Source organism: Babylonia areolata, chromosome 4 (assembly GCF_041734735.1).
Source record: "Babylonia areolata isolate BAREFJ2019XMU chromosome 4, ASM4173473v1, whole genome shotgun sequence".
Lineage (NCBI taxonomy): Eukaryota > Metazoa > Mollusca > Gastropoda > Neogastropoda > Buccinidae > Babylonia > Babylonia areolata.
Window position 1 is genome coordinate 44147028 of NC_134879.1, and position 17700 is coordinate 44164727.

The 17700-nt window shown below is 41.9% G+C and overlaps 1 protein-coding gene across 3 annotated transcripts in view; it reads right to left on the reverse strand.

Moving 5' to 3' along the window:
• Positions 1 to 17700, reverse strand: part of LOC143281214 (uncharacterized) — a 33819-nt gene that overhangs the window by 11191 nt on the left and 4928 nt on the right. For 2 of the 3 annotated variants that reach the window (XM_076586296.1, XM_076586293.1), the window contains exons 2-12: positions 11841 to 12000; positions 10909 to 10999; positions 10345 to 10424; positions 9491 to 9570; positions 8155 to 8341; positions 6446 to 6670; positions 5801 to 5869; positions 4574 to 4745; positions 3406 to 3612; positions 2690 to 2785; positions 1046 to 2235 (exon numbers count right to left, since the gene is read on the reverse strand). In XM_076586296.1, the coding sequence (XP_076442411.1) occupies positions 1046 to 2235; positions 2690 to 2785; positions 3406 to 3612; positions 4574 to 4745; positions 5801 to 5869; positions 6446 to 6670; positions 8155 to 8341; positions 9491 to 9570; positions 10345 to 10424; positions 10909 to 10999; positions 11841 to 11942 (2499 nt within the window). In that variant the 5' untranslated portion in view covers positions 11943 to 12000. Of the gene's footprint in view, positions 1 to 1045; positions 2236 to 2689; positions 2786 to 3405; positions 3613 to 4573; positions 4746 to 5800; positions 5870 to 6445; positions 6671 to 8154; positions 8342 to 9490; positions 9571 to 10344; positions 10425 to 10908; positions 11000 to 11840; positions 12001 to 14477; positions 14586 to 17700 lie in introns of those variants that run through there. The other variant, XM_076586297.1, reaches the window with a different exon arrangement.

Consider the following 17700-nt stretch of genomic DNA (forward strand, 5'->3'; position numbering starts at 1 on the left):
TACAACACACACAACACTGAACATGAATGAAAACACATCACACAACACAACATGAATGAAAACACATCACACACAACACAACGTGAACGAAAAAACAACACACAATACACAGCGTGAATGAAAACACATCACACACAACACAACGTGAATGAAAACACATCACACACAACACAACGTGAATGAAAACACAACACACACAACACAGCGAGAAATCTGTTGTGATAAAAAGATAAATACAAATACAAACACAAATAACACAACACAAACAAACACAATACAGCATGAATGAAATCACAACACATACACACACACACCATGAATGAATACACAACACACACAACACAACATGAATGAAAACAACACAAGATGAATGAAAACACAACACACCATGAATCAAAACACAACACGCACAACACAACAAGAATGAAAACACAACACACACAGCACACATCTGACTAAGGGTAGGCACTTTAAAAGTGTCGATAAAATGAATAAACAGTGAAGACATCTGATACAGGACAGGCACTATATATCAATAATACATATCAATAATAAAGTAATAAATGAATAAACAGTGCAGACATCTGACCAACGATACTGATAGGCACTGTATAAGTACCAATAAACAGTGCAGACATCTGATATCGACGATAGACACTGTATAAGTATCAATAAACAGTGAAGACATCTGATATCGACAATAGACACTGTATAAGTATCAATAAACAGTGAAGACATCTGATATCGAAGACAGGCACTGTATAAGCATTAATAAACAGTGCAGACATCTGATCAAGGATAGGCACTGTATAAGTACCAATAAACAGTGCAGACATCTGATCAAAGATAGGCACTATATAAGTACCAATAAACAGTGCAGACATCTGATCAAGGATAGGCACTATATAAGTATCAACAAACAGTGCAGACATCTGATATCAAAGACAGTCACTGTATAAGTATCAACAAACAGTGCAGACATCTGATATCAAAGATTGGCACTATAAGTATCAACAAACTGCAGACAAAAGCCAAGAGTCCTGACCTGAGCAGAGTGCTGGGTACTGCTGCTCTCCTCCGACAGCACATGGCCAGAGTCGATGGACCCCCCCTGGGTGTTGTAACTGCTGCCGCTGCTCACCGTGCCCCCACTGCCGCAGTGGGGGGACTGCGAAGGGCGAGGGGCAGGAGGTGGGAGGCTGTGACCACCCCCACTACCAACACCACTGTCCGACACAACGCTGGGCAAGGCCCCTTCACTCATCACCATGACAACGGCTGGGTCAGCGAAGGCAGGGGGCGGGGCCAGAATCTCCTGAACGTCCTCCACCCTCCCCTCCACCTTCCCTCTATCCGTGTACAGGTGCTCACCCACCTGAGGGGGCGGGGGGAGGTGGTGGTGGTGGTGATGGTGGTGATGGCCGGAGGAGGAGGAGGGTGAGGGGTTGGACAGCCCCAGTCGCGCCATCAAGGGAGGGAGGGAGGAGGGTGGGCTGGGGTCCACAGGGTACATCACACCACCACCAACACCACCCTCCACAACAACTGCCGACGACAGCGGCAACGTCTGTGTGGCAAAACTGGCGGGGGAGTAGGAGGTGGAGGAGGAAGAGGAGGGAGGAGGGGGGGACCCCGCGGGGTACTGAGGGGGAGGGGGCCTGTGGTGGGGGGAGGGCTGAGCAACGACGGGGGAGTTCTCCACACTCAGAGCAGCCACGCCCCCTGTGGAGGCCGCGGACCCTGACGTGGTGGTGCTGTCCCCCGACACGTTCCCCAACATGGCCGCCATCCCCCCACCACCACCGCCCACACTTTCCTTCCACGGGGCCACCACCATGCCCCCCCACCCCACCATCCCTGCTACCTCCTTGTCCCGTGGGGAGGAGGACGGCGGCGAAGGGGTGGCAAGAAGGGAGAAGGGCTGGGCAGGGGGTGGAGAGGAGGGGGAGGGGGTGGGGGGCAGGGCGTAGGACATGCCGCCACCCAGGGAGGAGTAGAGGGCGTGACAGGTCTGCTGGAACTTGGCACGATAACTGCCGCCACCTCCACTACTACTACTGCTGCTGGTGGTGTTGTTGCTGTTGGCCAGAGAGAGGTCCTGCAGGAGGGGGGTGGTGGTGGTGGCAGGGGAGCCCTTCCCCCCACTGCTGCCCCCTGCCGCCCGGAACAGCTCCAGGGACTGGGGGGGCAGGGCGGGGCTGTGGCTGCCCGGGGTGGGCGGAGTCATCTTGTAGCCTGCAGACAGAAAACAATCATTTGTCAGTCACTCTCCCATGCTGTCGGGAAAAATACTGGTCATTGTTTTCTTTCGGGTTTTATTGCTGTATAGGGCCGTTTCTGAAAAGTTTTCAGTGGTAAAAGAAAAATGTAAAAGGAAAAAATATTACAATATCCGTTGTGTTGATTTTTTGTTGTTGTTTTTTGTTGTCTTGTTTGTTTGGGTTTTTTGGGTGTTTTTTTTGTGTGTGTGTGTGTGTGTGTGTGTGTGTGTGTGTTTGTGTGTGAGAGAGAGAGAGGAGAGAGAGACAGAGACAGAGAGAGAGAGAGAGCATTTGTGTGTGCATACACTCTCAGATCCAAGAACAGTTATCAGACAGATACTTTACAAAAGACTTTCAGTATCCATGCAACAAGAGACACCGCCCTAACATTCCTTCCGCTTTCAAAGCCGACAGAGAATGGAACTCACTGCCTCTCAGAGGGACCTTGGTGTGTGACTGTGTGGGCATTCCATGGAGGGAACTCTGTCTGGGGGGGCAGTCAATGATGATCTCCTTGCAGCCTTCTGTCACATCACACAATAAACCATTACTGTAGCATGTCACATATGTCATTACCATGTCAAGATGGATAGATATTTGCTGTCAACAAAGAAACGAAAAGACAAAAAAAGAAGAAAAAAAAAAAAAAAGAAGAAAAATTAAACACAAACAGCAAGCTTTCAGGGACAATAATAAAACTAACTCCACACACACACACACACCATCTGTATACACACACACAAAAAGCATATACACACATACATGTACATACATATGCACATGCACTTAAATACACACATGTGATGAGTGATCAGGTGAGGCAGGAGCAGGGGCAGGAGGGGGTGGATTTTTGTCTAAAATCATAACTGAAGACAAACGTAAAACAAAAAACTAACACATGCATACACACATACACACACACAAGTCCAAATGCCAAGCCTAGCGAACTGCTCTTACAAAAAGAATTACAGCCAAGGCTGGCGGAATTTGTTCACAAATGTTTATTTTCATAATATACTCATGTTTATGTTTTACTGTGTCTTATAAACCTTGAGGTTTTATGACAATAAAATATTATATTCTACTCTATTCGCACACTGCAAAAAAAACCCAAAAAATCCACCACACACATACACAAACTCACCTTCCCCCTCATCAAAGCTGATGGCCATTTTGTCACTGACGATGCCGGACGTGGTGTTGGAGGAGGCGTCACTGATGACGGAGAAGCGCTGTGTGCCGCCTGGTGACTTGCCCGGCGACTTGCTGCACCGGTACTGCACCAAGCCTCCATTGGTGTGCAGGTCACGGGCGTCGCTGTAGATGTACGACTCTCTGTACCGCTTCTTGTCTGTGGGGGAGGGCAACAGTAAAGACACAGGTGAGCATTCATTTTATTCATCTTCTTTTGTGGGCTGCAATTCCCACATTCACTAGAATGTACAAGAGTAGGCTTTTATGTGTAGGACTGTTTTTAACCTTGCCACGTAGGCAGCCATACTCCGTTTTCTGGGGTCAATTTTATTCAAGACCTGCTTTCAGGTTTACTGTCACATGCAACGGGGAAAGTTCTTATAGTTTGACAGGTAAAATCTGCATCAATACTTTCAATGTTTTGCTGTCCTTGCTGCTGCTACTGCCACAGGGTTGTATGAGCGTTCTGAACAGTTGTGAGTTTGCTTAGCGTTAATAATTTTCCTCAAACTGCATAAATTCTACAGACTGTGGTTTTTGATATGGATACTTATACAGCGCCTATCCTCAATCAGAGACCAAGTTCTAAGCGCTTTACAAACACGGGGTAATTTGCTCAACAGGCTGCCTACCTGGGTAGAGCCGACTGATGGCTGCCATTGGGCACTGAACATTCATTTCCTGTGTCATTCAATCAGGTTTCTGTCACGCACACATACCAGCTAGAACAGACATATAACATTTTACATGTATGACCATTTTGATTATTTATCCCGACATGTAGGCAGCCATACTCCGTTTTCATGGGTCTGCATGCTGGGTAAGTTCTTTCAATAACCCACCAAACACTGACATGGATTACAGGATCTTTAAGTGCGTATTTGATCTTTTGCATGTGTGAACACACGAGGGGGGTTCAGGCACAAGCAGGTCTGCACATATGTTGACCTGGGAGATCCGAAAATCTCCACCCTTTACCCACCAGGCGCCGTTACCAAGATCCGAGCCTGGGACCCTCAGATTGAAAGTCCAACGCTTTAACCACTTGACTATTGCGCCGAATGGATGACCTTTCATCTGTGTGTGTGTGTGTGTGTGTGTGTGTGAAGGAACAGCACCTTCAGCATCCAGGTGGCGTATCTCCATCAGCTTGGGCTGGATGGCCATCTGGAACATGTGGGTGGAGCGACAGATGTGCAGCAGGTACTTGGACGTTCCGTCACTGTCTGTGTAGTACGCAAAGCGACGTCCGCCCGCACTCCCCACCGATCGGATCTCAAACTTCTTCTTCTGGAAACGTCACACACACACACAGCTCTTAGCCTGTGAAAATTTAAATCATCTCAATAAATTGAATTAAACGAATAAAATAAAAGAAAAAGTTCCCTTCTCCTTAACATTCTGAACCACAAGTACTGATTGTTTTCCTTGGAACAAGCACAGATTTTTTCCATACAGCAGAGGGCACATTCAGTTTCGCTTTCTCAATCAGTTGCATTCTCATTTGGTGCTTTTAACTTGTTGGCTTTAGCCTCTACGTTGTTCACCAGTCTTTTCAGGTAACAGAGTGTGCTTTTGGTGACATTGTGTGTGTTTTGTGTATGAAAACAGGTTTGGGAAAGCAATCAGTTGTTGATGGGCTGCTCCACAGAAACTGTAGTGATGAGTACAAAGTGTTGATATTTGCTGGGAAAGGAAAAAGTCAATCATTCAAAGACAGCAAGTAGAAAATCAACAGAGCAGCTGACCAGTCCCTCTAACTCCTATTCAAACTGCTGTTTGTCCCTCTCTCCTTCCCTCCATGTATATATATATATATACATATACACATCTGCCTGTACAATTTGCTTTGCTTTGACTTATTGTGTGTCATTTTGTTATACATGTTGTATGCCTAATTGTACTGTTCTGCTTCTAATATACATGTATTTATCACAGACTTCACCATACTTAATTTCTCTTACCGAGATAAAGTTACTCTGATACATGTGCATAATTACACGCACAACAGCAAAGAAACACAACACTTGCACACATATACATATGTACACACTTATGCACAAACATGCACACATGCACAATTATAGTCTTCTACTTCCTAATTCTTTATATTGAATCCTGTACCGTTTCCCTTATCAGTTATGACAAAGAGTTTACTCTGTGTGTGTGTGTGTGTGTGTGTGTGTGTGTGTGTGTGTGTATGTGTGTGTGTGTGTGTGTGTGTGTGTGTGTGTGTGTGTGTGTGTGTGTGTGTGTGTGTGTGTGTGTGTGCATGCGCACATACATGTGCAAGCGCGATGTGTGATCATGTGTGTGAAAGAGGTAGTGATGGAGAAAATACTCACATCAAAGACTAGCCTCCCAATGTCCGGCCACAAAAATGTGGAGATCAGGTTCTTGAAGCCGGCATCATCCTGCCCAACACAGCCATCACATTACACAGGTCTCCGTGTGTGACCACCATGCATAGTACCACTGCCTTCACTTCACTGTCCGATTGTTTTCACTGCATCATCAGCGTTATGTTTTATGTAGTCTTTCAATAAATTGACACAACAACACTGGATTACCTGAAGCTTCCATTCCTTACTGAAACCCGACCACAACATCTGGAACTGATACTGACTTACGTTTCACTGTATCAGAACAACATTCACTGGCATACATTCAAACAAGAGGATTTTATTACTTCACCAAAGGAACGAACAGAACAGATAAATACACACAAACACACATACACAACATGCACTCACATACACAGACCCACACTCAACAACACAGCAAAGCATACACACACATACACATACAAACAAAACACATACAAATACACACACACACAAATCCACACTCAACACAACACCACAGCAAAGCACACACACACACACACACACACACATACTGTGATACACACACTCAAAAATCCACACTCAACGGAACATCACAGTAAAGCACGCACACACACACACACACACACACACACACACACACACCTCATACACCTCCACCCCGCGGGGGCAGATAGCCAGCCAGGTATTGCACTCCTTGTCCGTCTTCTTCTTTCGGACGCGGTAGAAGTGGAGGTTGTGGGCCCCAGGGGCCGTGGAGCACTCCCGCACGTACTTGAGTTCTGCGTCAGTGCGCGTGATGTTGTGCATGTCCTGGTGCACCAGAGGGCAGTTGGCACTGAGGTAGTCCACCCCTCTCTTCTCCAACATCTGGGGGAAACCAGAGCCAACCAATTCATTTTATGAGGGAAGTGGAATAAACATCTGTATGCTTCTTTGTAACACCCATCCCACGCTTCTCCAACATCTGGGGTGAACGAGAACCAACCAATTTATTGATGAGGGAAGTGGAATAAACATCTGTGTGCTTTTTTTTTTTAACATCCACCCCTCGCTTCTCAGATGTCTGGGGGAAAACCAGAACCAATCCATTTGTTTGGTAAGGACAGTGGAATAAGCATCTGTATGCTTTTTTGTAACATCCACCCCACACTTCTGTTACATCTGCGGTGAACAAGAACCAATCCATTTGTTTGGTAAAGGCAGCAGAATAAGCATCTGTACGCTGTATGCTTTTTCTTAACATCCACCACTCGCTTCTCCAACATCTGGAGAAAACCAGAACCAACCAATCTGTTTGGTAAGCAAAGTGAGATATGCATTTGCATGCTTTTTTTTTTTTTTTAACGTCCACTCCTCTCTTATGCAACATCTGGAGGAAGTGAGAACCAACCAATTGTTTGGTGAGGGAAGTGTGATAAGCATCTGTATGCTTTTCCTAACCCTTTGACTGCTGATCCTACGTGAAATGGGATCTGCGTGGCATGCATTTAAGTGTTGTTGTTTTTTTATTTACTACATCTTGATTACTTTCAAGAGGTGCAACTGATTTTGCTGAACGACAGTAACGCAGTGCTGTCAGAAACATGTGTGAACACAGAGCAGTGACGGACACCATGTCCTATCTCAAGTGAGCGGACACCCTTCACTGACAAACATACTCATCAGCAGCAATCATGAGGTTAACATCCACTCCTCTCTTACGCAACTTCTGGGGACAACGGGAACGAGAGTGAAACTGGTTAACAAGGGAAGTCGAATATAAACATATGTATGCGCTTTTGTTTAAATCCGTTGCTCAAAGAGAAAATGAAATAAAAATATCCATAAAAATAACACAGAAATATTGAAATACAATGGGGACCTTCTAACACACTGAAATACATACATAACCATGTGCATGCATGTATGCAATGCATATTACATACATTGTAATACTGGCATGCATGATGAAAAATCACATTTGTAAAAACTGTACACACACCTCATAAAAATACCTATGCATATGCAAACTGATTCAGATTCATGCACAAATTGATTCAGATTCATGCACATTTTAATTGTGTTTGAAGGGAGAGAGACAGAGACAGGGACAAAGAGTGAGTGAGATACAGACACACACACACACACACAAACAGAATCTACTTGATTGGTGGGGGGTTTTTGGTTTTTTTTATATTTTCAAAATACCAAACCAACCATCTGGTGAGCAAATTTGTTGTCTAATCAAAAAGAAGAGTTTCTTTGTATATCCTCTGTTGCTGTGAAGCCTAATTAAAAAGACAAAGAAACAAACAAAATACACAATTCCACTGTATTTTTTGTCACAACTCCAGCTCACTCCCTGCTCTTACCCAGGCGGGGAAGTAGAGGCGGGGGTCAAAGTATCCAGCAGTGTGTTTGTCAGGGATGAAGTTTCCATAGTCTGCCTGGAGGGCAAAGGCCACGATGCTGAAGCACTTCTCCTCATTGTAAAGGTGGTTGTAGTTCAGCACGTTCTCCTTCAGCTGCAGGTAGTACAGGTGTCTCGTCACCTTCTCCCTGTCAACACCAACACCTGAGTCAGTTGGGAAGGACCTGGGCTTTTGTTTGTTTTATTTTTATTTTATTTTTTTACAAGTCTGGTTTGCGCTAGACGCTCGACTAATATCAGAGGCTGACATGATCTTACAGTTGAGCCAACAGCAAAGTGACAGCTGTATGATCAATGGTTTCTCCACTGCAATGGGAATTCATTTGTATTTGTTTTTCTTTTTATCACAACAGATTTCTCTGTGTGAAATTCGGGCTGCTCTCCCCAGGGAGAGCGCGTCGCTACACTACAGCGCCACCCATTTTTTTGTAATTTTTCCTGCGTGCAGTTTTATTTGTTTTTCCTATCACAGTGGATTTTTCTACAGAATTTTGCCAGGAACAACCCTTTTGTTGCCATGGGTTCTTTTACGTGCGCTAAGTGCATGCTGCACAAGGGACCTCGGTTTATCGTCTCATCCGAATGACTAGCATCCAAACCACCACTCAAGGTCTAGTGGAGGGGGAGAAAATATCGGCGGCTGAGCGTGATTAGAACCAACGCGCTCAGATTCTCTCACTTCCTAGGCGGACGCGTTACCTCTAGGCCATCACTCCACATTTACAGCTTAGTCTGTTATGAAAGACTATGGCTCTCCAACCAGGAGCAAGATTGCACTGGCTCTTAGTAGTCTTAGTACTGCTGCCTTGGGGGCTGGTTGGCCTTTGGGGACCATCCCAACAAGGACTGTCCTCCGCTTATTCAAGAGAGTGGGGGTGTTACTTGGGCAAGACACTCTCCACTGGGTAAGCACTATTTACAAAAGAGAATGTGTGTTTGTGAGAGTTCTGCTAAAAATTTGCTGTTTAAGGTAATTAATTCCAATATGCCTTCAGCTGTGTCTGTTTATTAACAGTGTGTTCAACTGCTAAACCCTACGCAATGGTTTAATGGTATAATCTTGATCCAGACATAGTCTTTTAATTTAGAAAAAAGTAAAAAGAAGTTCTTGGCTCGCGTCAGTTTTGATCGGACAGAAGTCTAAGAGAAGAAGAAAACTGGAGTCAAATGTGAGAAGGAGAAAGAAGAGTTATTTAGAATGCAAGATAAAACAGTTGAATGAAAGTGTAATGAAAACACTATTAAGAGTAGAGTTAGAAAAGAACACACATATTTACCTTAAAAGCACCACTTGGTCAACATAGAACTGAACTCGAAACCACACCGTGAGCAGAGGCCTTCCGTCACTGTCATAACCCTGAACATGGAAAACAAGGAAAGTGTTTATCGTATTTCACGTGATTTGTTTTTTAAACAGACACCAGACAGGCTACGAAAAGAAAGCACACTACCTATTCTTCAACATTCAAGGGATACAATTTCCATGATAACTCATTTCTACAAGATTTCACCAATGCAAGACCATTTTCCTTCCCGTCCTTTCAGTGCACATATTCCATTCTGGGGGATATGTATGTATATTTCAAGTCATTTGAATCTTCTGAATTGTTTAATGTTCATAACAAAGAAAAGTCTATTTACTTTTGATGACTTCACACTGACATGTTGATATCACTTATCAGTGTCAATTTATTTATTGGTGGGTTTTTTGTTGTTGTTGTTGTTGTTTTTTTGTTTTTTTTGGGAAGGGGGTGGGGGGGAGGGGGGAGGGGTGTTCATTCCCTTCCTGTTGCATTTCTCAAAAGAAAATTATGAAAGATAAATTACATCAGAACATTTTAAATGTTATTTACAAAGTTCTGCAGCTTTATCATATCCGTCAAAAGCAAATTCATTTCAATTTTATCAACACTTTTATTCAATTCACACCTGTAGCACAAAAGCAATTAAGCATTTATGAAATGCAATGTTCTAGAAGGCTGAAATCCACCTGAAGAAAGTAAAGTTCATGCTGGTTCTATGTCTGACAACAAATGTTATAAGTAAAGATGTACATATTTGTGGAAATAACAAGCTATATGAAATGTGGAGAAAAAAAAAAAAAGAAAAAAAAAAGAAAAACTGTTCATACCTCTCCTGGTCCTGTTTTCCATTTCTTTGGAGCAACCTTGGAGATTTTCTCATCTAATATTAAGAACTGGTACTCTTCATCTGAAATGATAATGATAATAATAAAGGTATTCATTTAACGCATAATCTTGTAAAAATCAAAGCACTTTCATACCAGTTATTCTCAAGACTGCTTAACTCTGACTAAGAGGGATGACAAAAAAAAAAAAAACACACCCAAAAAACCTTTAAAATACATGTGGATTGAAAGCTACAGAATCAGAGAAAACAACTGACCCATCTGGCCACTGAACAAAACCTTGCACAAATCTACACTGTTATTTACAGTGGTCATTCTCTTGGCCACATCACCAGCCAATAAAAACAGTAGTTTAGTCAATCATTTTCAAGTGCTTCTGTAACCATTTAACAGTTCAAAATGCAGGCGACCATGAACACAGCAAAATGGTGTGGAATATGCATGCATGCACGCACGCATGCACGCACACACACACACATATGAAAATAATACCACAATGATTGGGTTTTTTTTGGGTTTTTTTAATGTTCAAGAATCTCAACTTACTTTTCACAACAGCCAGACCGAAATACTCCGTCTCTCTCAGACTCAGGTGGGCAGCCACCTGGTTGAACACTTCATACAGTTTACCCTTGACCTGAAAACCAGCAGACAACCAGTTAGTGAAATCAACATTAATAATAATCATAATAATAATAATGATAATGATAACTGATACATGTATACTAATATAGTATTATCATTATTAGCATCGAGAAAAATCCGCAAAGTGCTTTACAAAACACATGATATTATACACATCACAATACATCAATGTTACAAACAAACGCCAAAATGTACCAAGTAAAACTATACACACACAATGCATACAATTACATATTCAAACATAAAGACTCACATCACTGACTCACACTGACACAAACATACTGACTCACATCCACACACTGATCTGAACACACTGACTCATGCTGACATGAACACACCGACTCACATTGACATGAACACATTGACTCACACCAACGTGAACACACTGACTCAAATCCATGTGAATACACTGACGTGAACACACTAACTCACAACGATGTGAACACACAGACTTGCATCTATACATGCATATATATATATATATATATATATATATATATATATATATATATATATATATATATAGAGAGAGAGAGAGAGAGAGAGTGTGTGTGTGTGTGTGTGTGAACACACCAACTCACATTGACATGAACACACTGCCTCACATCGACATGAACACACCAACTCACATTGACATGAACACGATGACTCACACTGACATAACACACTGACTCACATCGACATGAACACACGGACTCGCATCTTTATGAGCAAACTGACTCACATCAACATGAGCACACTGACTCACATCAATGTGGGCACACTGACTTACATCCACATGAGCACACTGACTCACATCAACGTTGACACACTGACTCACAACACTGACTCACATCGACGTGAATGAGGAGCTGCTCCCCGCTGAAGAGGACCACCCCCACCACCTTGCGTTTGTTCTTGCTGCCTGTGCCGGGGGCTCCAGCCACAGAGGTCATGGTCCCTCAGCGCCGTCCAAAGGCGCCCTGCGTCCTCATCCCTTCACATTGGGCCCGCCTGCACACACATCATCAACTCTTTTACACCATAGTCTAGCAGCATTGAATTTACACACACCATCAACTCTTTTACATCACAGTGCAGCAGCATTGACTGAACCTATCAACCTACTGTATTGTGTTGTACTTTGTATTATATCATACTGTATTACATTTTGCCATACCACATTGATCGGAGTAAAATGTGGGCTGCTCCTCTTGGGATAGTGTGTCTCCACAGTGCGCTAAGTGAACCACAGACTATCAATATAAAACAGAATATATACAACATTTCAAGACTCGATGACATCCTGTTGTGGTAGTAACCAAATGTCACCATTCACTTCACGTGGCTTTTTAGAAAAATGAACTCCATGTAAATCTTTAAGTTTCTGAGTTAATGTAAACGCTTCAATGTCAAATTTAACCATTCAAAAGCATATGATACACACACACACAGAGTAATTCAACTTCTTCAATGCTGCCACTGGATGGGGGGGAGGGGAGGGGGGGGGGGGAAGAAGAAAGGATTGAATGGAGAAAGACTTCATGTACTCAGTCTATGTACACAGATGAATCAAAAGAAGATGGAAAAGGAGGAGGAGGAGGAGGAGAAAAGAATTTCCATTCCAGGAAAAGCATGACGAAGAAGTGAAGCAACACCAGGGCCCACAGTCAGACACAGCAGGCAGAGACACACAGCCACAGACTGGGGCCTGCTTGCAGACACTGGCACACAGCCAGCAGAATGAGCTCACTGCCCCTGCCCCCATCCCCAAATCCTCCCTGCATCATCCATCCATCTCCCTTTCCTTCCTGCTTCCTCTCTGTCGTTTTTATCACTGTCTGGCTGCAGCTGGGAAAGAAGCAAGTCTTTTTCAAAACCATCCTTGCTTCATTCACTAGTTCCTGTACATCATACCCCCCCCCCCCCCACCCCTCCCACTCCCACCCCCTCCTTTTCCACTGTCATTTCTATCAATGTCTGGCTGAGAAAGAAATAAGCAACAGTCCTTTCAAAACCATACTTCCTTCCTTCATTCATTCATTTATATCACCCATCTCCCCAACACCACCCACTCCCACTTTTTCACTATCATTTTTATCACTGTCTCAGTGTCTAGCTGTAGCAGGAAAAGAAGCAACAGTCCTAAAACCGTCCTTTCTTCGTTCCTTATTTTCTCACGTCTACAGTCACTGAGAACATTCATGTTTTTGACTTTTTCCTCCTTATCAGTTGTATCTCTTTGAAATTAATGACTTCCCTTTTACAAAGTCCACTAGGCAGCTCTACTTCTACTGGTTTCAAATACTCATCTTTACTTCCATCCTCCATGTATCCTGTTTCCTCCAATCTACCATACAACTCCCCCCTGCTCTCCTTCCATTTCTCAACTTTTTTCAAATGATAACATTCAAATGTGAAGAAAAACACTTGCACTACAATCACCAGTGTGTGTGAAGGAACATTAAACTCAATTCCTACCTTCCTTCCATTTTCCTCTTCTTTTTATTAGTCTTCTTCACCTTAGCAGCCTTCAAGGAGTTGAAACATCACTCAAGCTATTGATGTATAGATCTGTACAGTAAAGTATACTGGATATCTTTCAAATTTCGAACCCACTCCTTTTAAACTCACTCAAAAGAATCCAACAAAAGAATCATCTGCACATGCATGAGTTTCTCAAAGAATTTCTAAGAACCATCCTGCTTGCACTGTTGAGTTTTTTTCTCTCCTGTTTTGTTAGGGCTGTGCTTAAGTTAGCAACAAGTAATCATGAATCTTACAGTATAAGTTACAGCAGTACATGGCTGACATAGATCACAAATCACACATTTAAACTAATTACAGAAAAATAAATGATATGTTAATACATATTAATTATTATCCACAAAACACATCATGTCCTGTCTGATTTGGTTTCTCTACAACTTACAGCCACTGAGAAAAGGACAATGTTAAAGTTACAGGACACACACACACACAAATTCGTCTAAAATCACAAATGTGGATAGATGTTAAGCAAAAGAACAAAAGAACGAACACACACACACACACATACACACACACGCACACACACAATGAGGACATTTTGTTAAAACATACAGTGACACTCATTTTGATGTCCCACTCAAATCTTTTTTTCTAAAGTTAATCTATGTCTATTTCTATATTAACCAAAACTACAAATGTGACGGCATCAACAAGCAAAGCCTCTTCACAAAATCATCACAGCACACTTATGTCTCCAAACTCTGGCAAATTAATGTCATGCTTACAATGTTTTGTCAGTTGCCATCCAACAAAAATTCCACACACTCTTTTGAAATAATACCAGAGAGGTAACTGGTGTCACAAAATCGAAAAAAACAAAAACAGTATTAATAATTTTCAACTTCAAGCACCACAACTGGACTGTACTACCACTATCATGACTATATTGAGGAAAAAATAAAGGAAATCATATATATATAGAAAATCATGACACTACCTACAGGTATCCCGATGAATCCATGACAAGAAACCACAAGCAGAAAACGGCAAGCGAGGCAGTGCAAACCCATAATCATGTGTGCAGTGCAGTTTTCAAACATTCCCCCTCAGCTCTGACTCTGCTTTGGGGGAGAGCCACCACTACCCACTCCCCCATGTGTTCTATCCGCCCACACAGTGGGCTGTGTGCCAGAGAAAATGTCACCCTCTGCAGGTAGCGCCTCACTGCTGCCACAACCACTTCATCATACATACTCCGCCAGTCAGCGCTCATTCCCTTTTTCTGTACTCTTCCACTGGGCTGAACCTATGTTTCCTCCTCATTTTGACCTGTCATTTGACTTCTTTTGTATCATTATTTTCACGTATTCAGTTGTTCATGTATTTGATTTTTTTTGGTTAATGTTTTATGCACACCAAGGGCATGATCAATGTGCTGGGTTCATGCGTAGGTCAGGCATCTGTTCCTTTTGTTTTATTTGTTTTCTGTTTATGTTTTTTTGTTTGTTTGTTTGTTTATTTGTAAAGCAGATGTACTGTAGCACAGTATACAGATCAGTCCACATGCTTGACATCTCCTTGAAACTGAAACCTTGACCTGGAAGTGCTAATGAACACCATTTAGTCTCTCACACACAACTTTGTTCCACCATCAGCAGTTAGCAAGACTCTAGTCTAAGTAACTCACTTTATGGACAGTTTCATAGCAGTTCATAAAATGTGTTTTAAAATGCTTTTATCAATAAACAACCAGAATCTGAATAACTGTCAACAGCTTTTACCAATACTCGTGCAATCCCATGCACGCATGCACACACATACAAACATATGTGCGCATACATATTTATATCTATATACACACTTTCTGAGACACAAATTACCAAGCCAACAAATAAATACATACAACTACAAGTAATTCAATGTTGCAACTTACACACTCCAGTATGATACATTTTTTTTTTTTTTCTACTGAAATCAATTTATGAATACCCACATAATAGAAAAACCCATTAATATCAAACACTGCACAAAAAATATGCCCATGTCAGTCACATACTACACAAACTGCACACACAAGTATACATACACTCAGCCACTACTTCAGAAACTGCACACACACACACACACACACACACACACACACACACACACATGTATACACAACCACTCTGCCAACTGCTCCCCACTTTTCTCCTCTTCTTATTTCCAGTGCACAAGTGCAGACAACTGCAGCAGCCCCCACACACCACCATCGCTATGCATCAGACCATGAGGGTGCGGGGGGAAGGGAGGGGAGGAATGGGAGGCGGGGTGAAAAATGTTGCTGCAAGCCTGCGCAATAATTAGAGGAGGTGAGAAGAGAGTAGGCCTGTCCAAGTCACAAGGTACAACAACACACAAGTCCCCACCAATAAGTATGACCCAGCAGAACCTAAGACCAAACCCTTTTTTGCGTTACAAAAAAGTAACTATTATGAAAATTCAAATTTCAGTAAGTGCCATCGTCAACAGTTTTCACAGACCAATCAGAATGATCCAACCCACAATGTATATATATATTTATGGGAGGGAAAGAAATTCACTGAGGATGTTCTTGCTGCACACACTCATCACTTCTCTCTCTCTCACACACACACAAACTTGTCTGATATATAATTCTGTTAACTGTCTTACAAGATTCAGAAACTTCAGAATTTCAACTGTTTTGGAAGTACAGATCGGAGAAAGCCATAAAATGCAGTGATTTAATTGAATGAAAATACCTAATGACCATCCTTTACTAATTCTATTTCTGTGGTTTGAAGGCTGTAACTGCTTACTCAATTATAGAATGGAACTATATTAGGATGGCATTAAATTTTTGTTTTTTGGTGGGTTTTTCTGGTGGTTGTTTTTTGTTATACCACCATACTCGAGAATTCATATGGCTTTTGTTATCTTTTCTTCATACAGCAAAATATCTTCATAACACTTTAGTCAAATGTTTTACCATGAGATTTTGTGGGGTTTGTTGTTGTTGTTGTTTGATTGTTTGTTTGTTTTTTTAAACAAAACTGAACAAAAAAAAGTGAGAATAAAAGGACAGAAAAAAGACATGAGAAATGAATAATTTTTCAAGTGGTTTTGTAACTCAGGAGTCTGTGTTCAAATGGAAGCCTACCTGTGTGAATGTGATTACATTAAATTTTCATACTATCTTCACTTTCTCAGCTTTATTTATTTATTCATATATCTCTGTGTGTGTGTGTGTGTGTGTGCAAACGTCAAACAGCAAATTTATGTACCTGAATATAGACAATGTAACAATTTCAATTAAACTGTCTTGGGTTTTTCCCCAGTCAGGTCTATCATGTTCTATCCAAATCTCCAATATATATGTGATGGTGCATGCGAAAATCATGGATAATGGTCAAAATTCACAAAATGATATTATTCTTTTATCTGAAAGTGGAGAGAATTCTGAATAACACACAGAAAACAGAATTCAAGCATCTTTAATAGTTTCTGAGATACATACATTTGAATCTTGTGATGATCACAAACATACTTCTGAGAAAATTGGGGCAAACAAGTTCGCTGATTCCCACTCTTGATCACCAATTCCCAATGGGGAAACATAAAAATAAAGCACTAATACTTTATATTTCTTTATATTACTTGGAAATTTAATAGAAAAAGAATCATAGAATCTGAAAAACCAAAAAACTCAAATTTGGTATTTTCACCCTTGTCACTTTCACAGCGTGTTGCGTGAAATTTACTCCAGCGACTTATCCATGATTTTCGCATGCAGCGTCACATATTTTTAACCCCCACCTGAGACTACAATCCTCCCAAACTATTATGAAGTCACAGGATTGCCATGTGTCAACACTTAAGTCACTACTAACTTACAGTTTCGTACTGAAAAAGTTAAGTTATTGTGAGACCAACACTGTCACTGTCAAGACTGTGACAATTTCAAACAAAAAGTTAATGGAATGCAATATCAGACTTTTGGTAAGAGAACAGAAGGCAAAGCAAAATTTCAAACATCTGACATAGCAATGACTTTAGTATAAGCTCAATATCAAAGAAAAAGGAGGGGTGGGGGTGCAGAGGGGGGAACAACCTATGTTGAATCATTTTACAATGTGTGTGTGTGTGTGTGTGTGTGTGTCCACAGTCATTCTGTGAATGAGGGTGTCATTCTTCCCACAAGGCCCTGGATCAAGTTGGCAGGTC